The 25,351-nt window shown below is 49.1% G+C and overlaps 1 protein-coding gene across 2 annotated transcripts in view; it reads right to left on the reverse strand.

Annotated features, from left to right (window-relative positions):
• Positions 1–324: 324 nt before the first annotated feature.
• Positions 325–25,351, reverse strand: part of Parva (parvin alpha) — a 155,123-nt gene continuing 130,096 nt past the window's right edge. The window contains exons 6-14 of one of the 2 annotated variants that reach the window (XM_059268737.1): positions 23,035–23,150; positions 17,578–17,636; positions 15,400–15,419; positions 14,208–14,269; positions 13,674–13,742; positions 10,964–11,065; positions 9,804–9,876; positions 4,151–4,291; positions 325–2,571 (exon numbers count right to left, since the gene is read on the reverse strand). In XM_059268737.1, the coding sequence (XP_059124720.1) occupies positions 2,495–2,571; positions 4,151–4,291; positions 9,804–9,876; positions 10,964–11,065; positions 13,674–13,742; positions 14,208–14,269; positions 15,400–15,419; positions 17,578–17,636; positions 23,035–23,150 (719 nt within the window). In that variant the 3' untranslated portion in view covers positions 325–2,494. The remainder of the gene's footprint in view (positions 2,572–4,150; positions 4,292–9,803; positions 9,877–10,963; positions 11,066–13,673; positions 13,743–14,207; positions 14,270–15,399; positions 15,420–17,577; positions 17,637–23,034; positions 23,151–25,351) is intronic. The other variant, XM_059268746.1, reaches the window with a different exon arrangement.

Here is a 25,351-nt window from a genome sequence, read left to right on the forward strand (position 1 = left end):
TCCAAGCCCGGGGACTCTGGACTGAGGCAAAGACCTTAGTCCCAACGCCCAGTTGTTGGGTACACTGACATGCTACTAAGAAACTTTCCTAGTTCTGATGTGGTTTGCCACTGTAGACAGTACAGAACCCTACAGGAGTGCTCTTAGGAAGGGCATTGGGTACTAATGGCTTGAGCATCAGGGACAACAAGGCTCGATCCCAAGAGCCAAGTGTGTTCAAGTGGATGCAGACCTCTTACAACATCAGTGCTGCTCCCAGAGGCCAAGCAGCTCCTAATCTCAGTTTCCTACCAGGAATTGAAAAGAGCATGAGACCAACATTAATCCTAGTGAAAAATATGATATTTCATTGATTATGCAAAAAAGAATTCTGTTCGTACACACAGATCAACGTAAGACAGTACATTGCCTTCACATCGTAGATGCTCACAGTGCAGAGTAACAATTCCTAGGACAAAGCAGCCAGGGAGGTGCAGAGTGGATCCAAAGGTTCTGGGTTCTGAGCTGCCCTGGATGGTCCGTACAAAAAGAAACAAGAGCACTTGGAATGTTGTGGAAAGCCATCTTGGTGAACCCTCAAACTAGGGAAGGCTTTATTAGCTGTTTCAGTTCGAGTGGAAAACATCCCCCATAGGCTCAGTTTGAACACTTGCTTCTCAGTCGGTGGCACTGTTTTGAAAAACTGTGAAATCTTTAGGAGGTGGAATCTCGCAGGAGGGCCTTTGGGTTTGATAGTTCAGACCCACTCCCTGTCTGTTCTTGTCTTGTTCTGACACAGTGTGAGGTGAGGGAGCCTGGCTGCATGCTCTTCCTACCACGGCATCTCCTGCCACCATGCTTTGCCTTCCATGATAGGCTGTGTGCCTTTAGACTGGGAGCCCAAACAAGCCCTTTTTCCCTTGAATGGCTTTGGTTATTATGGTTATTTTGTTCCAGTGAGAAATGTAACTAAGACAAGGGGTAACAAGGTGGTCACACGCTTCTGGAGGAGGCAAGCCAAGCTGGCATCTCCCTGGCACATTTATAAGAGTTCTGTGAGGACAGCAGTAGCACAGGTCATCATCCCAAGGCCTTCTCAATTGAAGAGCACAGGGCCAAGGACCGCACCTGCAGCTCTGTCTCTGAGGGTATCCCCCACATGTTAAGTACATTAGTATCCAGCTCCCCCACCCTCACTTCCTGTTCCCTTAGGTCTGACCCTCCCTGTACCCATCAGCCCCTTTGTTTTCTCTACAGGACCTAGATGCAGACTGGCACAGCAGAACTTTCCTTCAAAGTCAGGTTTGCATGAGGAGATACACAACCAGCAGCCCTTGAGCCACCCGAGTGAGACGAGATGCTGAGCTTCGGTTTCAATGACTGACATTTTCCTCGCCTGGAATTAGCCAGTAATTGCATGTGGGCAGACTTAGCCAGAATGGTCTAAATGACCAATTAGAAGGCAAAAAGGAGGTCCTTTTTTTTGAAAGTTCAAGGGTCCCCGTTGACGAGCCCTACTTCTCAGGCGATGCTCCAGTGGGTCTGTGCCCAGCTCTGCCATGCGCGAGTACACCCTACATTTGCCTAACGATAATGAATTGAGTACTTATTTTGCAGGAAAATATAGGGCACATCCATTACATGCAATCAAGCAAAAAGGCTGCGAAATGGGCACTCTATTAATTCCAAACAGAACCCTTCCCAAATGTCATCCTGCAACCGGAGCGTGGGCTTATTACCAATCTGAAGGAATTAAGGGTAATTTTCATTTGTACAAAGGATTTGAGGGACGTGGCTACCGCCACACACACAGTATTAATTGAGTTAAATTCAATTTGGTAATTTTAGTGCGGCTCACCCAGCCCTGACCTGGCCTGCCCTAGGGTGAGATCAGAGTGTCTTGTCTGCTGGAGGAAGCAGGTATATGCAGGTAAGGCAGGTCTCCACAAGCATGTACGCACTTTAGGATACACACAGAATGGCGTACAGTTGACCAGTTATTGACCGGTTATTAACCAGTAAGTTGCTCAAAGAGGAAAAATACATGTTAACGAGTAGCAAATCTCTGCATCTCTGGGCTTCAGTTTCCTCGTCTATAAAAGGGGAGAATGACATCTCCTTCAATGGAGTTTGAGGCTAGTGAACTTGAGCACAGCAGAGACCTCCCTTAGTGTGAGGACTAACTCTGATCTTTATTTTTATGCTGTGTGTGGGGGCAGCCTCTAGGCTGTGCTGACTCCCATAGCACACGTAGAGACATCTGGAGCCTCAATTTGAATGGGGACAATTTCCCAAGTCACTGCTAGGTCAGTCCCCCGGGCCTACAGATGTGGTTAGCCCACTGGGTTAGTGGTCATTTCCTTACTGATTTTAATGTCCACTATCTCTGGGTGGTCGCTGGGCTTGTGGGAGAGTGTAGAGCAAGAGACAGGAGCAAGCAGGGCAAGGCAGTTGGGAAGCTGGTCCAGATGGCCTGCAGCGAAAGAGGCCGGGCATCGGCAGGCAGCCCGGGTCCTCACTCCACATTCCGGTACTTGGTGAAGAGGTTGTATAGCACTCGCAGCGTGGACTTCAGGTCACAGTTGACAATGTCTGTGGAGAGACAAAACTCGTCAGTGGCCTCTGTGGGCCACACTCCGAAGCTGGCAGTGATGGTCCCCTGCCATCCATCACTCATCCTCATCTACCCACTATGGTCCTCGGATGGGACTCATGCCATAAGGGGCAGGTGCGTGTGAAGGATGGGTAGGTGGTAGTGAGAACTCAGAACAGGCCAGCGATAAGGGAAGAAGGGGCCAGGAACTAGGATTTCAGTCCCATAGAAATCAGGCTGTCATCCCAGAGTGTGACTTCACCATGGACATAGTGGCTTCAGGTGAGAAGGGTCTTGGCCTTGCTAAGTCTGGTCTCATCTGTCTCTAAGATGCCTCTCCCCTGCCTCCACCTTCACCACAGTGCTACCTGTGCTTGTGAAGAAGGGGACACTTGAGCTGGGGGTGGTGTCACATGTCTTTAATCCTAGTAGTTGGGAGGCAGAGGCGGAGGATCTCTGAGTTTGAGGCAAAGAAGAGGAGGAAGAGGAGGAGGAGGGGAAGGAGGAAGAGGAGGAGGAAGATTAAGGTGACAAAGACACTTAGGCTAGTCAGAGTAGGATGGAGGCCCTTCCGTAAGGGAGGCCCCTGTGGGGCACAGGCTGCTCAGGGCAGAGGGAGGCTAGGAGCGAACTTTCTTCCTCCCACCTACTCATCCATCCATCTCCCAGTCACCCACTTCTCAGGGTGCCCCTCTACTCTGCAGGCTCCTCCACCTTCTTCCCTCCGTTTTTTCCTCCATGAGCCGTGCTTTGAAGAACTAGAGCGAACAAAGGAAGAAGAAAAGGAACTCTGCTCTCTAGGAATGCACATGAAGGCAGTACAATCAGGAACAGTGAACCCCACCCCCCAAACTACATAAGGGTAGCGGATGCTGCTACTGAGGGAAGTCAGGACAGCAGGTGCCCTTAGAGAGGGAAGTTGGGCGGGGAGAGGACTGTGCTGTGGAACCGAGGGCACAGGGCATATGGGCGAATCTCATTCCTCCTGTCCTGCCCTAGGTTGGGGATTCATCTCTGCGCCGTGTCATTTTACAAATAAAAGTGGTATTTAAAGGTCTAAATGTGTAGGTCACACAAGGCAGGTGACTTAAGACCACAGCTGACATGGGGAGACGGGAGAGACGGCACAGAGCCACTGGGGCGAAGGTGAGACCATGACCAAAGTTCCATCATGACAGCAGAGCGGGAGGTCGGAGCCCCTGGGGTTTGGGTGGCGGTTCCCTTGGCCTTGAGGCTGCTGCAGCTGTGGCTGCAGCTCCAAGTCACATGTACTGAAGCCCGGACTTCAAGCACTAAAGGGCTGCAAGCTGAGGGTCCCGAGCTGCAGTCAGTCTTAGAGTTCCCTCATGTCTGATTCTGCTATCCTGGTTGCAAACCAACCCTGTTCTAGTCCAGCTGTGTCCAGATGCACACCAAAACCCCTTGCTGATAGAGAACAGGCTACCGGGACATTTGGAGAGACACGGAACCCAGCATTTCCCTTCAGCCCCCATTTCAGTCTCCATTTGAGACTCCGGCAGGTGGCCGAGCCCTGTCATGGTACCCTGCTTGTGATGCCCCAAGTCCCATCAGAATCACCTTCTTCCAGGTGCAGCTTTATGGAATCTGGCTGATTCTCATTCTCTCTACTCACGCAGGGCCATGAGCAGCTGGGGAAAGTGCTCACAGCACAGTGAAGAGACAGAAGCAGGAGGCTGTGGACTGCACCCTCGGGTAGCTCTGGAAAGGCAGGCATATATGGGAATTCATCTGTTCTCCCCACCCCTTTATAACGTGTTTCGTATGTGTACCTGAATGTGTGCACGTACACCACATGTGTGCAGGGACCCACGGAGGCCAGAAGAGGGCACCAGAGCCCCTGGAGCTGAGTTATACATGCTTGTGCTGCCTGATGAGGGTGCTGGGAACAAAACCTGGGTCCTCTGGAAGAGCAGCAAGTGCTCTAAACCACTCAGCCCCTGTCTACTCCTGTTAAAGCCAGGTGAGCTCTGAAGTTGAAGGGGAAAGCCAGTGTTCAGCATGGGAGGACATTTGCACTGGGTATTTTCTTTCAACTTAATGTCCACTATGTTTTGATGCCCATCTCTACGGCCTCATGAGATCCCAGTGGTCCATTACTCTGACCGTTTTCTTACTGGTAAAACTAGGCAACAACTTTATGAAGAATGCCTCGAACACATTAAGGACACCTGGTTTCCTTTCAATTCTCCCACCTTTGCTCACCAACAGAGCTGTTATCGCATACAGTTACGTCATGTGCATGCTGCACAGCAGCAGGGGTTGCCATTCACTGAGAAGGCCTGCTTCCGTAATTGCAGAATGGAGTGGATTCTCCATTCCTGTCATCACTATCAGACAGATGTAGAGACAAAGGGGGTGACTGCTTAGCACATGTTCTCACTAAGAAAGCCAACTACTGGCCATCCAGGCTGACCCCCCCAGGCAGATAGCAGAGTACTGAGGGATGGAGCTATCTCAGCAGGGGGAAGGCTGTGGGTGCTTGGGAATCTACAGAGACTGGGCACAATGGAAACAGAGTCCACCAAAGCCCCGGATGAATGACCTGTGAGATGAGCGACTTGCACTCAGTGTGCCTATGTGGCTGGTCCAGGACCAGTCCCTGGGAACACAGAGTCAGAACTGTGGGCCTCTGGGTCAGAGCCCATCAGCACTGGTTGTCTAGTGGGCTGGGGCTAAGGAGAACTAGGTGAGAGCCAAATAGCTCTAGGAGAAAACAGCCCTGGGCCCAGGGAAAGGGTTCCTTAGCTCCTCTTCCTTCTCCTGGGAACCAGGGTTTCCACCTAATCAAGAACCATCCATCCTGAGGACATTAGAGGCACATCTTTATTATTATTATTATTATTATTATTATTATTATTATTATTATTATTATTATAACATTCATCTATTTGTGTGTGTAGGATTGGAAATCAGAAGACAACTTTAGGGAGCAAGATCTCTCCTTCTACCATTTGCGCTCCAGGGAAACTCAGTTGTCAGGCATGGCTGTAAGAACCTTTGTCTGATGAGCATCTTACCAGCCTCTTTCCTTTTTTTTTTTAATTAAAAAATTTAAATGATTTATTTATTTTTATTTCATGTGCACTGGTGTTTTTCCTACATGTATGTCTGTGTGAGGGTGTTGGATTCTGTGTTACAGACAGGTGTGAGCTGCCATGTGGGTGCTGGGAATTGAACCCAGGTCCTCTGGAAGAGCAGCCAGTGCTCTTAACCACTGAGCCATCTCTCTAGTCCCTCTTTTTTTTTTTTTTTAATAAAAATAATTACCAAATAGTATCTCTTTGTGTATCTTTTACATAATGGTTAAATCAATGTAACTAGCATGCCTATCACTGGTTATTTCCTTGTGTTAAGAACATTCAAGAATTGTCTCACTGATCTGCTCCCCTGCATCCCAATCTTCTGGTGAGCATCACCCCACTTTTGATCTTTGCACATGGCAGAGATGGTGTGATATCTGTCTTTTGCATCTGGCTTTTTTCACTTAAGATCACATCCTCCAAGCCTATGCACGTTGTCACAAACAATAACAATTAAACCTTTTTATGGCTGAATAGTAGTCCATAGTTCCTTTCTGTCCATCCACCGACAGACACAGGCTGATTCCATCTTCTGGCTGCTGTGACTCCAACCTCAGTGAACAGGCAATGGAGGTGAGTCTCTACTATACTCAGTTCATCTCCTTTGGATATATACTCAGTAGTGGGACTGCTACTGTATAGAAGCTCCGTTTATAATTTTCTGAGGACTACCCCTGACCATTTTCCATATTGGCAGTACTGATCGACAATGCGGCCAACAATGTGTAAGGACTCTACCGTGGTTCATCTTGGAGTTCTCTCCTGGCCTTTCTTACACCTCACCACACTGACGTTCTTACAGCTTGTCAGGATGGCTGTCATGATGTGGGGGGTCCTGGAATGGTCTGGAAGGATCTTCTCCTCCCAAGATCACCAGTTCAATGTCTGCTACATTCCTTTTGCCAAGGTAATGTGTATAGCTTATGTAAAGAGTAGGATGGAGACTCTTGTGATATTTTGCTTGCCATGCAGGGTGTTAGAGATCCCCAACAACATCAGATGAAGACAGTGTTCCAACACGGCTGTGGTCATTCACCTTTGTCCCTGCGGTTTCTATGGCTCCATGCCTTTGTGATGATTGGAGTTGGAGGAAGCTGTCGCTGTCAGCTCTGTACACTGTGATCCAGGGCTATGGGGGAAGAGGCTGGGGCAACTTTCATGTTTTTGGCTACAGACCAAGCCTACCCATGTTGAGCTGACCAGGGGAACTGCCCAGCCGTCAGCTGATGCTCCCCACACAGCCTGTCTCAGTCCCCCAGCCCCCCACCCCCTGTGGTTTGCATATGCCACCAATCTGCTGGCTGTCCACAGTTTGATCCTGACTGCACTGGGCTTCTCCTGAGTCCCAACCTGCCTGGCACACTGGGATCTTGACCATATTCGATGATGAATCCACTTGAATGGTGGGAGCAGTAAGGCATACACATTTGAAGACACGTGCCCCTCAATAACAAACCGCCAGCCTTATACTGATTCTTTTCTTGTTTCTCTTCTTTGATTTTCCTCCTCTCCCCTCCCTTCCTCTCCTTATCTCCCTCCCTTTCCTCTCTCACCCATACTGGGTATTAAACCGAGGTCCTATACAAGTGATCTACCACTGAGGTACATCCCCAGCCTTCACTTTACATGTTAGTTTGAGACAGGGTCTCACTAAATTGCCCAGGGTGACCTTGAACTTGCTATGTAGCCCAGGCTGGCCTGGAATCACTCTCTAAATCCCAGACAGGCCTTGAGCCTGCAACCCTCCTACCTCAGCCTCTCGTGTAATGGGTTTCCTCACCCGGCATTTCAGCCCCTCCATTGGCTATGGATGTGATGCTCTCCCTCAGCTTGTCAGAGCACGGAGAGGCTCTGAAGGCCAGGTGGCAGAAGCCTGAGACATAACACAGGGCATTATAGAGCTCTGAGGACCCCTGACCTCAGAATCTTGCCAGGAGAAATGTCCCCATCATGGTGTTTCGATCTGGAGACATCCTCACAGAATTCGTCACAATGTCTGCAGTGTCACATCTCCCGGGGAGAAGCACGGAAGTCAGAGGGAACGCTGGGATCTGCTGCTCACAAAGTCCAGTTTCACAGAGCCCCACAGCAGCCCCCCTTTACGCACTGGAAATTTTCTGCATGGGCACGATGCCCAGGACAACAACAAATAAGATACATGTGTTTTTCCACTGCCATTGCTCGGGAAGTTTCAGATTAAGTGGGTCAATAATCACATTCGAAACCTCTCTATACCCAAACAGTCCTATAGATTGACACCGGGAAAGTTCTCCCTGTCTAAAGGGAAACAATGGTGCAGACACCAACGTATCAGGACAAGTCTTTCTAGTCTGCAGGTTGGAAGTTTCCATGAAGCAGTTCAAGGAGCCAACCACAGAAAATGAAGCTGGGGCTGGAGAGATGGCTCAGCCTTTAAAGGCTAGGCTCACAACCCCAAATACAGGAACCCGAAGCTGGGGCTCTCCAAGCCAGGTGCTAGGGCTGCTGCGGGACGCTAGAGCTCATCCATAGGGCATCAGGATAGAGAATCTTGTCTTGCCAGGAGAGTGCTCCCAGGAGCACCTTCACTCCAGAGGTCCTCCCTTAGAGGTAACCATGGACACGAGACAAGGTGGGAATGAAAGGGAGTAAAGCATTGAGCTTTGTCCACTGGAGCTGATAGTATCCAGTCCTGCAGGAGTCACAAACCAAGGTCCCTGTCCCTGGCTGGGCCTGTGGCTCATTCCTTCATCCTGATGTCAATCACAGTTCTTGCCAGTCTTTCTGTTGTATTCTGACTGTCCTTGGGTCCATCACACTGCTCCTTACTGTACCCAGACAGAAAAGGGACCCTCCTTCAGCCACGCAGCCTCCTGCTGGACTCTGTCTGGACCACTCTCTCATGACTCTCCTGCTATGTGTGCAGCTAGTGATGCTGCCCTTCCTCTGCTTGGCGGCAGGAGCCTTGAGGGCAGGGGTGGTCTTGCCTTTTCTGTGAACGATGATGTGCAGGGTTCCAGGCTGCCTAGACAAGTGCCAGCCCTGTGGGTGCAGGGTCTGGAAGGCAGATCTTGGGTTGGAGGCAAGAAAGCAACACGTGTAGGAGCCACAACCTCTGCTTGTCCCCATGCCTTTCAGTGACCAGGAAGGTGCAAGCACAAGGCTCTGTGGCCGGCCTTCTGGGAGTTCCAATGTGACAGACATTATCTGCAGCCCAATGTCAACTTGACAGTACTGATTACATGGAAAACTTCAGCGAGTGACACGAAGAGTGTGTACCAGGATAATGACCAACAGTGACATGCCTCCCACTTGCAAACACACACACAGCCACGCATAAACACTCCAGGTGTGCCCGAGCATTTTCTTCTGGTTTTGTTTCCTCCTGATCTCATATAGTCAACCTTCTGTATCCATGGGCTCTGCATGTGTGGACTCAGACAACAGTGTGTTAGAGAATATTTTTAGGACTTTTCCAGGGCTGGAGAGATGGCTCAGTGGTTATGAGTGTATGTTGCACAACCATGAGGCCCTGAGTTCATATCCCCAGCAATCTGGGAGTGGTCTTGTATACTGTGGGAGGATTGCTGTAGCTTGCTGGCTGCCAGCCTAGCTGAGAAAAATTAAACAACACCTCCCCCCCCCCCCGCCCCCAAAAAAGGCTCCCAGTTTAGGGAGAGACCCTGCCTCAAAGGAATAATGTGGAAAGTGATAGAGGAAGACCCTCAATGTCCTCTGGCCTTTGTGTGTACATGGGTATACACACACACACACACACACACACACACACACACACAGAGAGAGAGAGAGAGAGAGAGAGAGAGAGAGAGCGCATCTGTATTGAACAGGTCAAATTTTCCCCTTGTCATTATCTCCTCAACAAGGTCACATAACAACTCTTTCCCTAACATGTGGTAATAGATGTAATCAACTGTGCACAGGTGGCTGAATGCATGTGGGAGAGTGTCTGGATTCTATGTACATACTGAATTATCTTACATAAGGGACTCAAGTGTCCTTGGACTCTGGTATCCTTGGAGGGCTTTAGAACCAACTGGCCATACATACTGAGACCTTACTATATTGGTTGCCTAGACCCCATAAGTGAAACTTCCACCCCACTGTCACAGACCCAGGGAAGGGCAAAGTACCTTCTGGCCGGGGTTTAGGCTTTTCCAGCCCTCCATCTTGCATGAGCTCAAAGGCAAAGGAGACATTCAGGACCTGGCAAGAAAGATGCAGTCGATAAGTCATTGTATACCTCTTGGACCCCGGTACCCCAGGATCCTGAGAGCCCATGATTCCAGGACCCTAGGACCAGTCCCTGGGAAGCTTAGGAGCCTAACAACATAGCTGTGGGCCTGAGGCTGAGCCTCTCTGTGGCTAAAGAAATGGCTGAGAGTGGCCGTGCTGATCTTAGCCACTACCATAGGGGCTCTTTCTGTCCCATCCCAATCTTGCATCAATTGACAAGGCCTTCAAACTCAAGGATAAGAGAGCATCCATTTGCTAGGGTCAGATGGCGGGGCATGTTCAAGGGGACCTCTGCCTTGGGCCAAAAGCCTTTTGTTTAGTCAAGGAGGATAATGGCTGCCCCCGAGGAGATGCAATACCAGGACAGGCCAAAACCAAACCAAACCACCCAGTTGTTTACGAAAGGGCTGGAGAGGTAGCTCAGTTCAATTTTTAGCAGCATACGCACTGACATGTAGGCATGTACTACTGTATTGATGTAAGTCTGAGGCTTCACTATAATGTAATTTCCAGGCTAGTCTGGACTAGAGTATGATCTTTGTTTCAAATGCTTCCCTTTCCACCACCAAAACAGAAAAGAATCAGGGGCTGGAAAGATGGCTCAGCAGTTAAGAGGGCCTGAGTTTTGTTCTTAGCACCCATGTGGCTCACTAATGCCAGCTCCATGGGGTTCAAAGCCCTTTTCTGGGCTCCATGGCACTTAAACACACGTGTACACACATACACATTATAAAAAAGAACCAGTCTGGCCATGGGCCTTGGGGCTAACTGGCTCTGTAGCCACATTCCCTGTCACCTCTGACAGAGACGAGGCTGCCTATTTATCTGCAGAGCACATGGCTAGGGAAGCAGGGACAGGCAAAAGGCAAGGAACAGTATTGTTCAGCATGCATGGAGTCTGCAGGTGGCTCGTGCCAAGTCCAACTGTTTCCAGAGAGGCTCCATTGCCAACCAGTGAAGGCCTGGCCAGGAGGCCACCTCCATCTCTTCCTAGACAGGTTCAGTAGAGATAAACAGGACATGGGCTATGGGCTTCCCTCAGGCCTCTCCCCCTTACCTTCTGTTCAAAGCTGTCTGGGGTCAGGAAGAAGCTGTGCAGGGGGACAAAGTAGCCCTCCAGGAGCCCCATGAGCAGCACCAGGTAGACTCCATCTGCAAACTGCAGGGCGAGGCAGGTATCAGCATGAGCCCCCTTCATCACCCTGGCGTCGACCCACCCAAGGCCACCTTAGTAGGCAGGTTGCTGGTGAGTGGGGAGCACCCCTGGGGAGGCAATGTGGCAGCTGCCTTGTGTGTTACCAGGGTTACTCCTTAGCTAATCCTGTGGAATAGACAACAAACTGCTGTACCCCCACTCTATAGGTGAGAAAAGTGAGGTGCAGAGGAAGGCCACCCTGCCTATCGGAAGGGACACCATTGAATCGAAGTGTCAGGGGAATGACAGATGATGAGCGATAGATAGATGAGTGACATGAAGGTCCTCGGTACCTTTGCTTTTGGAACAGTGAACACAGTGGCATCAACTGGACCTGGCTTCTTGCCTGCGCGTCCCTTCCTTGGGGTTTCAGAGGCAGACCAGTGCGGCGGGTAGAAACTCAGGTTCTGAGTCTAGCCCTACTTGCTAACTGTGGGACCTGCCTGTCTCTGCACCTCATTTTCCTCACCTGTAAAGTGGGGGTACAGCAGTGTGGTGTCTGTTTCATGGGGCTAGCATGAGGACTATATATAACGTGTACTTGGGACCTGCTTGGGATGTAGGCAGCACTTACTAAGCATTACTGCCTTTGCTGTCTGGAAAATGACGAAGTGACTGGGATTCTTGCTGACCAAACAGAACTCTATTAAGGACCATGGAAAGGCTCTTGAGACCTGGTTCCTTCCAGAGAAGTAGAGCTACTGGGGTTGGGAAACTGAGCCAAAGAGCCATACTCTTGGGCTAAGTACAGAGTGCTTTGCTCTAGGGAGGCGAGCTGCGTATCCTGGGAGATGAGGGCAGTGGAAGGACTCAGTGTTAAGGTGAACATATGTTGCAGTCAGATGCTTATCTGCTATCTCAGCACCCGCAGAGGATGCTGGGCCACCACACGTGTACAGATTACAGATGTTAGGCTCACAAGCTACCCCTCCTGCAGTGGTCCTATTAGGAGAATGAAACGGACTGGGCTGCTAGGGTCTGGGTCTGGAGCATCTTCATTAAGCTTCCTAGAATGATGCAGATGACACACAGGGCCAGGAAGGAACTGGAATAGCTTCTCCATAGTCTCCTGGGTCACCTCAGGCAGGTGAAGCCTGTGAACGGCATTCCATGCCACCTGTGTGGGTCCTGGAGAGCACAGCTGTCTACAGTGAGGAATACAATCAAGCCTGGGTCTGTCTGCCTGTGGCTGGAGTAGGCTAAGGAGGGATGCAACCAATCTGTGAGCCAGGAGGGTTAGGATGATTCTGCTCAGAGGGAAAGATGGGTGGTGGCTCCCTGTCTGCTGGGTGGAACCTGTGGACAGATGCCAGAGTGCCAAGCAGCACCCTCTGGCACAGCAGCCTTGGCCCTGAGTCAAGGGGAATTTCCAGAGAGCATTCTAGCTGCTTTTCTATAATGTTCCAGATTGTCCCAGAGTTCAGACACACAAGAAGAGAGCTCCGTGAAGACTGGAGAGGACTCTATAGACCATAGGAGGTGCTCACACTCATTGAACGTCTGTCAGTAGCAGTTCACTCAGAATGAGAGGCTGGGGGAGTTGGGGTACAGAAACTACAGATTAGCTATTAAGTACTAAGGTAGAAAACAATGTAGCAGGTTCTAGCCAGAGTCCAGTAGATGCTACCTTGGTGGCCTCTTCTACCACCATAGTGGGGCTAACAAGACAAATGCCAGAAAGTGTCTCCTAGGGAGTGCTGGGGTGGACAATGGGTGGTCTGGATGACCTACAAACCATTTGCTTGGTACTTTGCAAGATCACCAATGCCAGCCTGGGTGGAGGAAGGGGCTCAGGATGCCCAGCCTGGGTGGAGGAAAGGGTTCAGGATGCCCAGCACTGGCTGAGGAGCTATTGGCAGTTGATGGCTGGTGGGAGAAGAGTCAGTTTTCTTCAGAGGTGTGGCTCTTGGGTAGGCTGCCTCTGAGCCAGTGGACAGCCCTATACCCATGTGCACATGGACAGCTCTACTTGGACTCAGTAGGTTATAGAAGAGGAGGACATAAAGTTAGGAGAAGGGTGGGGGTGTCTGGGAGGAGCTGGGAAGAGGGAGTAGGGGTGGACATGATCTAAATATATTATACAAACAAATGAAATTATCAAAGACTAAAACAATGACAAAAGCCCACCGATGTCCTTCCAAGAAGGGATGAGTGTTAAAGGCTGTGTTAAAAGGGGCTGAGGGGATGGGCAGGGGAAAGCAGAGTGACTGTCCTTTAACCATGTGACAGGCCCATCTTAGTTGCTCGAAACCAGCCAACATCACTTCATAATTCCCCTCTAAACAGATGAATACAGGGGACCGATGCTAAAACTGCCTGCATCTAATCAGCGGACAGTGGTGACCCAGGACAGTGGACTCGTTCTGAAGAGACACGAGGGAGCCATTCAGAGGTGGAGAGTGAGCGTGGCCAAGTGCTGTGTGTCACATGTAGAACAGACAGAATTCTTTCCTGCAACTTCTCTAAAAGGAGCTGGGGAAATAATCCCACCTAGTCACATCTCTGAGCAGCTCACATCTCACATCCCATCCCTCTGTCTGGAAAGCTTTGGGTCCCTGGAACTGTCACTCACCTGTGTCTCCAGTTCTGTGACCTCCAAGTTCAGTTTATTCAGATGCTTGTTCACGAATGTGATGAGCGTCTAAAAGAGAAGTGCAGAGGCACTCACATGGAGGTCTTTATGTGTGAAAGGGCCCTGGGGCCCTGGGAAGAGGCTCTTAGTTAGGTAGCCCACATGGCTGAAAAGGACAGGGAGCCCTGGAGACAGGATGACAGGTGGAGTATCTGATCTGGGGTCAGGGTGGGAGAATGGAATTAAGAAGCAGGCAGGAGGCAAAATGACCGTCTGGGTCCCTCTTGTCGATCCCTGCTTTGGTACTATATCCTGTGCCCAGGGAGTTGAAGAATTCCGTATGAGGAGCAGAGAAAGCTGAAGTCAGTGTGGGTGGGAAGACAGGGCAGGTATCCTGCTGGGAGCACAAGGGCCCTGGATGACCAACCAGTGATCGAGAGGGAAAAGATGTCCAGACACCCCAGGTGAAAGCTGGCATTTCTTCATGCACTGTGGGGTCCTAGCCCTTGCTGCCCCCAGATACCATAGGCCTACCTTCTTGACCACGTTGAGCTTGTCTGGTGCATGGTCAAACAGTGTGTCAAAGGCATCACGTTCTGAAACAGGGAAACACACACAATGCAGTGCAGAGCAGGGCTGCTGGAAGCCATGTGGTCGGCTACCATAGGGAATCTCTGGTTGATTCTCATCCCAAGGTCCCTGTCTCTGTGTGTCCACCAGGTGACACATATTTCTAAGCAGGCTGACCTGGGCTTGGTCCTTTCTCTTCACTTCTATCTCACCATATTCCAGTGTAGTCACAGTTCTAAAGTGTTTCTAACATTCTCTGGTCATTTGTTAGCCAAATAGCAAATTGTTTTGGCTAATTTTCATGACAATTATCCTGGTAGGGGCAGAGGTGAGGGCACAAGGGTCCAGTGCTTTCCAAGATAGAACAAGAGTCTCTTTCTGGGGGTTCCAAGTCTGCCAACCCCTCTGTGCCTCAGTTTCCCCTTCTATAAAACATCATATGAAAGATAAGCCTTCCCCAGGGTGTGTGATATGTATGAGCGACATGTATTCTATAGACTACAACAATGCTCTCCCAATGCAGTTTTAGCATAATCAAAATATTTCATGAGATCATTAAGAATCAGGCAGACAGCACATAGCCAAGCCATGCTCCTGGCAGGGATACTTCTTGCTGTGGTGCCAGATTCCCAGAACCAGAGGTGACCTAGTGGAAGGGTGTGGAGGTAGGGGTGGGGAAAGTTTCCAGAAGCAAGCTGGGCTGGGGAGCATCTGTGACCCAAGGCCAGCCTTTTCCACTTGACACTGACGGGCAAAGCTAAGACTGCTAGGAAGCAAGTGTGTGCGCATGCACGTGTGTGTGTGTGTGTGTGTGTGTGTGTGTGTGTGTGTGTGTGTGTGAGATTTCTGACTCTTGAAGATTCTACACCCAAGCCTGAAGTTCTGGGAGATGGGAGCTGTGATGGGGACTAAGAGGGAGCGAGGCAGGGGACTATCTCCCAAGTGTGTTCAATCTCCTCCTAAACTTCCATGCCAGGCACAGGGTAATCTGCTCTGCTGGGGCCAGATCTGTGTTGATGAGTAAGTGTCCTGCATGCCACTAAGCTGTCCCTCCGTGATTGGCCAGCGTGTCCCCAAGTGGGGGCAGACAGATCAGAAGGCAGAATCAACTGGCTTCAATGAGGCCACCAGAGCCAGACAAGCGCACAACACTCACCATGTCTTCCGGAAAGGGCTCTGGAAGAAAAGGAGAAGGAATTCAGTTATATAGTAGGTTTGAGTTTGGGGCTAGCTTGGGCTACACGAGGAGCAGAGGCTGAAGATGCTCAGCCAGGAGAGCCGAGTGACCAGCGAAGGGGTTTCACTGTCTAGGTCCTGTGGCCGCCTGCCTGGAGGTGGGCTTTGTCTTGCTCCTGGTTATCCTGTGATGCCTCCAAGTGACACCTGCCATTGCTCCAGGACAGTGTCTCAGAGAGGATAGGGACTGAAACCTCACTCATAGGCAGAGCAGCAGTCATGCTTTAAGAGCATAAGCACCAGAGACAGGTGACAGGTCACATGGTCTTAGACTAAGTTCTCCTGAGGCCCTTCCTTCCACCCTTTTTAGACACTGTGTGACTCCAGGAAGGCCCTCGAACCTCTCTGGTCTCTGGATCTCTTAATTTCTAAAATGAAAATAATGGGTGCTCTGAGCATTTAGCATCTAGAAAGACTTTACTGTAATTTCTAGTGCATAGTAAATATCCTAAACATTAAAAAAAAGTTTATTGCACTTTGTGTGTGTGTGTGTGTGTGTGTGTGTGTGTGTGTGTGTGTGTAAGTTAGAGCACAACTTTCAGGAACTGGTTATTTCCTTCTACCATGTGGGTGCTGGGGAACTGAACTCAGGCTTGGGAGCAAGCCCCGTTATCTGCTGAGCCATCTCGTTGGTACCCATGCTTTTCTCAGTACGAGTCTGGTTCTTAAGAATTTGAGGATGTGCGTCATTCATTTGCACACCTAATCCCCACTAAATGCCCATCTGTGTGTGGTTTGCCTACACAGAATGGTGAAGCTGGAGATGCCAGCTAGACAGACTATCCTGCGATTTCCTTCATCGCCCTGGGGTGGGGGTGGGGGCAGTCTCTGCTGCAGCAGTATATAGCAAAGGGCTGCACAAACTGTACTGGGCTGCTGTTAGGAGGCCTTCATGCATGCTTACTTTTTTTGTGGCAGAGAAAGGGAGACCATAGGAAGCATAACACACAACTGCAAAGGATGTTTTAGAATCTTAAACCTCCCCTCCCCACCCCCATAGAGCCAGCAGTGTCTCCCAGGCCACTCCTTTCTTTGGTCTGTTCTCTTTTCCAGCAGATGAAGCAGCGGGCACAGAGTAGCCCTGATGGGAGGGGATAGTGAAGCTGGACCTGAGATGGTTTTGCCTCTTAGTCCTCAAAGCCATGTCAAAGACATTTGGTATCTTGCAAGCCATGTGACTATTGGCGACTAGGCTGAGACCTGGGAGTGATGGGGAAGTTTCATGATGGGGTCTCCACATGTCATATGGCAGGCATCCTGGGGAGGGGCCACTCTCTACCTCTGGCCACTCCCAGGCCTTTTTGAAATCATTTGCATTATGGACTCCTGTCAATCATGGTTGGAGAATACGTAAGTGGAGACCAGAGACCAATATCCAGTATATCCCACCGTAGTTTTGAGACAGGGTCTCTCACTGAACCTGGAGCTTGCTGATTTGGCTGGCCGGCCAGTGGGTCCCGGAGCTCTGTATCTGCTTCCCCAGCGCTGGGATAACAGGTGCACACAGCCATGTCTGGCTTTTTACAGGTGCTGGGGATCCGAACTCAGGCCCTCATACATGTTTGCGTGGCAAGCACTTTGCCAGCTGAACCATCTCCCCACTCTCACGGCAAACCTTTTGTATTTCTTCATCTTCAAATTTCTAAAAATAAATAGGATAACAAACCCAAACCCAAACCCAAGACATCTGCCAGGTAGAGAGGGTTTTCTGGGTCATGGCACATGACCAAATAAATCAGACTTAAGAAGGAAGAAAAAAAGTCATCCTTTTGAAGATTAACAATTCAGATTGGCCCCGTGTTTACCACATGACGATTTCATGCTGGTTAGCTTTTTGGGGGGTATACTTTCTTTTCCTGGAGTGCCACAAAATTAGAATTTTCAATCATGGCTAATTCCTCTCTCCCCGTTTCCCCACCCAGGGCTGTACCTTAAGCAGCAAGAGGCATGTTTTGAAGGCTAAGCTATAATCATCGGCTGCAGCTTAATCCCTCCTGCAATCCCAATAAATGAAAACTAAATATCAGCAAATGGGTGAATTTCAGAGAAACATCTGTGTTCCATTACAGACTCGCTGGCAACAATGGTGTTGACATACTCTGTGTTACCAGTTATTTCCTCTTGGATTTGTCGGGACTGGAGGATCCCTTCTCGTTTCTGAAAGGAAGAAGAGAAGAGAACGACACAGGCTTTAGCCACACGGAGACATCGCTTGGTATTCCTGACATGGAGACAGTTATGGGCATTTTTATAAGAGGGTCAAGAGATGAGAAGATTCGAGAAGGGGAAATGCAGTGAGTGATCTGAGGGCACCTGGCTGCACCATCATGACCAACTGCAACTGGTGCTCAGTCCAGACAAGTAGGCTGATTCCTGGAGGGTGAAGCCTGCCTCTCTTTACTGAAGATTTCTGGTGGAAGCCAGCTGTTTGCCTCGGGGAGCGAGGCACAGCAAACCCAGTGGAAATGCTGCCTGGGTGTGTCTGCCTCCAGCTGGGGCCCTGCAGGGAGGCCACCGTGTACAGCAGAGCCATGGGGCTGGATGGAGGTGTGCAGGGCAGCCTGGAGAATTCAGACAGAGGCAAAGGCGACGTGTGCTTTGTTTTGCTTTTTATGCAATAACCATGGAGCTCTTTTAATTTTTGGAGTATTTTAACGTATTCTTTGATAGTTTTACACATATATACAACATGTTGTATACACTATCTTGATCACATCCACCCCCCCCAACCCCCCCCCCCCCGACCCTCTCATCTTCCTACTCCCAGCTTCATGCTTATATGTGTATCCCACTGAGCCCATTACTATTGCCTGCACACACATGGGTGTGGGGCCATCCATGGGAACATGGGAAACCTACCAGAGGTCACGGGCCCCAAAAGAAAATGACTCCCCATCTCTTAGCAGTCACCAGTGGTCAGTGGTTCCTTAGTGAAGGATGGAGCCTTATAAGCCCCCGTGTCCTATTCAAGCTTGCTGACTGGCTTGGTCTTGTGCAGGCAAACAGAGTTGCCACAAGGGTTCATGAGTGCGATGGCCACGTCAAGCCCAGAAGCCAGGATTTCACAGCACTCATCCTCATCCTCTGGCCCTTTTCTTTTTGCCTGCTTTTTGGTGATACTCCGTGAGCCTTGAGGGGACTGGTATAGGTGTTTCATTTAGGGCTGAGCACTCAGCGGTCACCTATTCTCAGCACTCTGATCAGCAGTTATGAATCTCTGCGTTGACTGCTATCCACCGCAGAGAGAAGCTTCTAGAACCAAGGTTGAGAGCAGCACTGATCTACAGAGTGAATCACTGGCACAGTTGTGCTGAGTTGAAGGGTGACAGTCTCAGGTTCCTCTAGCTCCAGCAGGCTCCACTTACACTGGCCTGGGGACTGTGAGTGAGCAGCACACTCACTACTTAGGCTCACTCTGGGCAAAGCAACCACTTTGGGCCTCGTCCAGCCAACTTCTTCCTCCTTCTCTTCTTCTTCTCCCTATGCACTTTTCAAAGACAAGGACTCATATAGCCCAGTACTTTGTGGACTTCCAGGTAGGTGGTCAGACATGCTTTCCAAGAAGAGGGAACATTGGGAAACGGTCACTCTAGGGGCAGGTGGCTGCCATTGGTTCCTGAGCAGCTCTCCTGGAGGGTGGCTGGAGAATTGAGCATGGGGTCTTTGAAGGAGCACAAGGGTTCCCTATGACCTTTAGATAGACTCCAGGAGAAAACTCACTCTACCAGGTCCCTCTGTACCCTTGCAGGGCAGTCTGGGCACCAAAAAAGGCTGGCAGAGCAAAGTCACTGTCCTAAAGCCCAAATTAATGCTAAGAAGGGGCCTCTGAGCTAGGGTGTGGTGGCGCTCACCTCTAATCCCAGCACACTAGAGGCTAAGGCAAGAGGACTGAGAGTTTGAGTCTAGCCTGGGCTATATAGTTAAACCTTGTCTCAATCCACCCTCCTCCCTCATCAAACAAAGAAGGGACCTCTGAGTTCAGGAGATCAGCTAACATGCCTCTGGAGTCTCCCCAAACTTCTAGAAACATCCACTCATGTTTTCAATAGCCACAGACACTAGCTTCCTGGCGAACCCTTTCTCAGAAGGAAAGGCAAACTGGATAGAGTCAAGAGTCTCTGACTAGAGGAGGAAGGGACAATCAGGGTGGAAGAGGAAGTAACAGGAAATGGGTGTGGAAAGGGACCAGAGAGGAGAAATCAGGAGTTGTCCAAAATTAGTGTGAAACATGTCTGATTTCCACATGGGGCTCATGGAATCCTTGTCTAGTGTTGGAAGCCCACCATTAGACAGAAACTCTCACTTCCCAGTTCATACCTAAGGGAAGGAAGTGGATGTTATGGAGCCTCGCTGGCAGTCCTTGAAGCTCCTATCTCTAATTATCCCTGGAGGGATAGCCACACAGCTTTGTAGCTCACTTTCTGCAAGGTTTGTTTTCCTTATTGTTTTTGTTTTAAAACAGGGCCTCAGCCAGGTGATGGTGGCACACGCCTTTAACCCTAGCATTTGGGAGGCAGAGGCAAGCAGATCTCTATGAGTTCAAGGCCAGTCTGTTCTACAAAGTGAGTTCCAGGACAGCCAGGGCTACACAGGTTTTCCAAACACTGTCTCGAAAAACAAACAAAACAAAGCCAAACCCCTAAAACAGGGCTTCACTATGTAGCCCAGGTTGACCTGGAATTTATTACATAGTCTAGACTAGCCTCAAACTCGCAGCAATCCTCCTGCCTCAGGCTTCCAGGTGCTGGTACAGTTGTGTACTATCACACCAGGTATTTCTTGCCAGTTCTGAGTTCTGCTTCTGAGCTTATTCTCTTGATAAAGCTAATCACCCTGTAAACCCTAACACACACACACACACACACACACACACACACACACACACACACACGCCCCACACGTACACTCCATAACCCTTTTTCCATGTCCTCACCCTAACAAAAGTCTCTGCAGCAGAAATTAAACCAACAACTGCCTTTGATGGCTGATAATTGAGCTCAAAATAAGGTCTGAGATGTCAGTTTGCAGGGACCACTGTTTCAAAATACCAGTCTCCCACAGACTCTGCTGCTCAAATCTTTTTTTGTTTTCCTTTTTGTCTGTAGTAAAGCAACAGGTAAGTTTTGTTGTTTTTCTTAGAGAACTGTTCATCTTACCTGTTCAGAAGGATGACTAAAATATTCAATAAATGGACAAAGAACTAGAAGGCACAGTGGCCACTGAAGATGTGAACGGCCCGCTTACCTAGAACTCTCTCTCCTAGCAACAGCAGAGCCATGTGGGAACTGAATGATTGTATGTAGAGTTGTAAAAGAATTAAAGACTTTGAGGTGCCTTTGCTGGCTAGTCACCAAAGCACTCCAGAATTAACTGTAGAGAGAGGTCAGGTTTTTGTTTTGTGTGTTTGTTTGTTTTTACCTTTGTTAGAGTGTTTTAGGTTCAGAGGAAAATTGAGAAGAGTTTTCCTAGCACCCGATACAGTCTCATCCACCGTTGGCACCCTGAGGCAGAGGGGTACACCATTCACAACTGAGCCAACTGCACTGAGCTGCCAGTCACCCCTGAAAGGCCAGTTATTATCAGACTCTTGGTGTTGTGCCTTTTATGGCTTTGGGTTGCATATCCCAAAGCAGTTTAACAGACTTCAAAACCTCTGTGCTCCATCATCCATCCCTTCCTTCCCTGTGGCAGCATTTCAAAACTTGTGTGCTTTTGGCTGGTAAGGATAACAAATGGAGATGGTCTGGGTTCCTTAGGAGGACAGTTGTTCCGGGATGCTCTGGGCTGGCCACAAAGGCAATAAAGGCAAAGAGCTCAATGACAAGGATTCTGAGTACCCGTCTATCAGCCACACTTAAGGGTCTGAACCACACAGCTCGGCCCTGTCAAGGACAGCCCTCTGCCCCCTCTGTGTCGTCTTTGTCTCCTTGAAGGCAGCACCAACGCACCCTATTCCTATTATATCTTTATGATACTTTGCAGAGTCGAGTGCCAGGAGGTGTGGAAGAAAGACTTTCTCATTAGGGCAGGAGTGATCGTTGCTTAGGAGCACCATTGTCAAATGCTCCCCTCCAGTTACTGTCTGACCCAAAAGCTCAGCTCAAAGCCCTTTTTGTCCTGTGAACAGGTCCGACCTGATCTGGCATAGTTAACCAGCCCGAAAGCTTTCTCTTACTGACCGATGGCACAGCTGTCTCCTGTGTCTGTTGCAGAACCCTGGATGGCCCTGGATACTCAGGAGGCTGTGTGCATGCAGAGCACACCCTCATGCAGAGCACACCCTCATGCAGAGCACACCCTCTCACTGCATATTTATTTGGAAACCAAACAAAAAAACCAACCCAGAGACAAACAAACACAATGATGACCTTTTGTTAAGTGGGCACGAAGTTGGAAAATAAAATTGCATTTGAGTATTTAATGGGGTTAGGAGCAGAGTGAGCTAGCTATGGGGAGAGAGATTGCACCCTCACTGTGGGAATTACACGACCATATGTGAATGGAAACTCCATCCAACAGTCTGGATGAGACGGCCTGAGGTCCCAGCTGGGCTTTGCTTGGGGACTGAGAAGCAATAGCAAGGGGCATGAACATGCATGCTTGTGTGTGCATGAGCACATACCCACACACCCTTGAATACACGACACTCCCTCTCTACACACAAACGTACACATAAACATACTCTCACCCACCCCCATGCTTGAACACATCCACACTTCCTTTCACATACAGATATATATATATTCCTGCACACACAACTGAACACACACACATACTCTTACTTACCCTTGAATACACATATGCTTGAACACACACTCCTTATATGCACACATACACATTTGAACACACAATCTTCATGTGCACACACATATGCTTGAACACACTCTTCACATGCACACACATATGCTTGAACATCACACTTCTCACATGGACACACATACATTTGAACACACATTCCTCACATGTACACATGTTTGAACACACACTCCTCATGAGTATACACACAGGCTTCAACACACTCCTCATATGCATACACATATGCTTGAACACACACTCTTCTCACATACACACACACACACACACACACACACTGTTGAATACACATTCCTTCACACACAATACATTTACAACACTTAACCAAAAATATAATTTTCCAAAGCTTTCAGAGAATGTGCATGACACATACAAACACCTCTCTTCCTGTTCAAGTCTGCATAGCTCACAAACATGTATACTATACATCTTCAGCTACACAAATGTATACACTATGTACCTTCAGGTATATGTTGCACAGAGACTCTCCCAGCAGCACTATGAAAAGCCCAGACACAAATCCACACAAAGCTACACTACACACAAGCACACATTGTTATTCTTTGCATGTTTACCAGGCATAAGGCAGCAGGTGCTGGATGCCTCCCAGCACAAGCACAACCAAGTCTACTTAGTCCTCACTGGCTGTCCTTCTAAGCATCTATTCAACATGCTTTGACTGTTGCAGAGCTCAAATCTCTGTGAATCAAGGTGCATGCATATAGGGGAGCATTCCTCTTACCTGGACCACAACCACTTGGATGGAAACATGGTCTGGGAGTCGGATTGGTGCCCGGAAATACTGAGACAGAGCGACCAGCAGGTGGAGGATGGCAACCAGGCTCTTGGCATGTACAGCTGAAATGCAAGATTAGAAAGAGCCTTTCTCCAGATTCTAGGCAAGATAGACATCTACTGAGGTTACAGTAGTACCCCCCTTCAGTGTCTCCTTATTGCACCCTAAGCATCAGGGAATTCCCCCAGTCACCATCTTTGCTCCCCAACCCTAACCCTCTAAATTTATGGCCACGCCCCATGGGTTCCTTCTTGGACACTATGATTGGTAGATTTCCAACATGGTATCTCTGCTCCCACTTGAGGTTCCCCATGAGGACTTCGGCACCACCGAGTGAGCCTGGAGCTCACATCAGCTCTCCTTGCCCTGTTCTCATCTGCACCCACTCCCTCCCCACCTGACAGGGAATACCGGATTGCCACCTCTTCCCCTGTCCAGTGCTGTTCACAAACTTTTCTTTAATCAAGAGACACCAAGTCAGGAAGGAGCCCTGGGTCTCTTCCTCTGTCTAGGGCCAACCTCCCTAGAAGAAGGCATGAGAACCACTCAGAAAGGTTGGCTGCTGGTGCCTGATAAGGTGGGTGGAGTCAATATCCCCAGGCAAACTCAAGTGTCTTCCATAGGTGCTAACCTTTGCACAAACTAAACCACTTATGCTGCTGAAGGCTAGGCCCTTCTGGTTGTAGCTTTCTCAGTAGATGGGATAAAGACTGACTTATACAAGGCTCATGGAGTCAGGCAGACTAGAATTCGAATGTGACTTTGTTTCCCTGCTACCTGTTTACTGACTATGGCTTTGGGTAGGGGTCGCTCTGGCCACTGAGCCTTAAGCTCTTCATCTCCTCAAACAAGGATGGCAGTTCCCAGGTGGACATACACCCTGTGAAGACTTCCAAAGATAACAAGGGTAGACAGAGCCCCTGGAACACTGCAGGTGGCCAGGAATGACTGGTATGTTTTATTATAACTTATGAGAAAGTACCTGGCACAGAGGCAATCAGGGCATGCCAACCCTCTCTCTTCCTGTCTCATAAAGGGCAGACCCGTCAGGCTCTTTGCCTGCCTGTCCTGTCCTACTAGCTTCGGGCTCTTCATTACAGAGACATTTAAGGGAGAATCCAGAGTAGCACATGTCTATGTCACCTGCATTGGACTTATTATCAGGGTGTCATTTGTCTTCCCCAGATCAAAACAAAACAAAACAAAACAAAACAAAACAAAACAAAAAAACACAAAACAAAACAAAACAAAAAAAAACGACTCTAGAAGCTTGGAGAAGCCACCAAGAAAGGAAATGATTCAGACAGTCCTTCAACATCATTAGCACTGTTCCTTATCATGGCTGTTCCTTATCCTGGCAATGTCTCCTAATGGCCAGCAGTGGCTCAACGTGACACCAAGCAGCAGGCCCGTCTTCCAGAAAATTCATTTCTGGAAAACACTATCCACTGACTCTGACCTACAGTGACAACCTACAAAACAACTCCTGGTTGGGACTGGACCACTGACATGGCACTGTCCCAGAAGGACAGAGTCACATCAGGGTTTGCTTTCCCAGCCAGGATTGTTATGTCACCCCCAGGTTGGACTGTGGGGGCTGTAAGCACACTTTAGGCCCTCCTGCTTTTAATGACAAACTTGATGTTGGAAAAGTTCAGGTCAGTCAAGTCCTTCCTGGTGTCACTGTACATCATCTTGGCAAGTGACATCAAAGGCATCAGACAGATGTCAGACCCTTTCAACAAATGCTCTGTCCTCCAGGGAATTCTTTTCAAAAGAAATAACCCCATACAGTCACACAGAGAACGTGGACCAAGATGCCAGCCTGTGTCACACATCATCATCAAAAGCAAAACCCTGGGAAACAGTCACATCCAGGAGGAAGAGGATGGCTAGATTTGGGGCTTCCAAACTTGTTTGTGTTGTTGAGAGACAACAAAACCATATAGTTCTTATCATGTAGTTCTGCTGGATCCAGAACTTTCTGTGAAGCCCAACTTGACCCTGAACTTATGACCCTACTGTTTTAGGTTCCTGAAGTTTGTTTGTTTGTTTTTCTGGAACCCATTTTAAAATTTTTTCTTAATTGCATGGGGGGCAAACATGTGCCATGACATGTATGTGGAGGTCAGAGGGCAACTTTTGGATGCTGAATGTGACCTTCCACCATGTGGTGGGTTCTGGGGATTTAACTCAGATTGTCAAGTTTGGTGGCAAATGCCTTTGCCCGTTGAGCCATGTTGCTGGCCCCTGAAGGTTATTT

Source organism: Peromyscus eremicus, chromosome 1, assembly GCF_949786415.1.
Source record: "Peromyscus eremicus chromosome 1, PerEre_H2_v1, whole genome shotgun sequence".
Taxonomy (NCBI): domain Eukaryota; kingdom Metazoa; phylum Chordata; class Mammalia; order Rodentia; family Cricetidae; genus Peromyscus; species Peromyscus eremicus.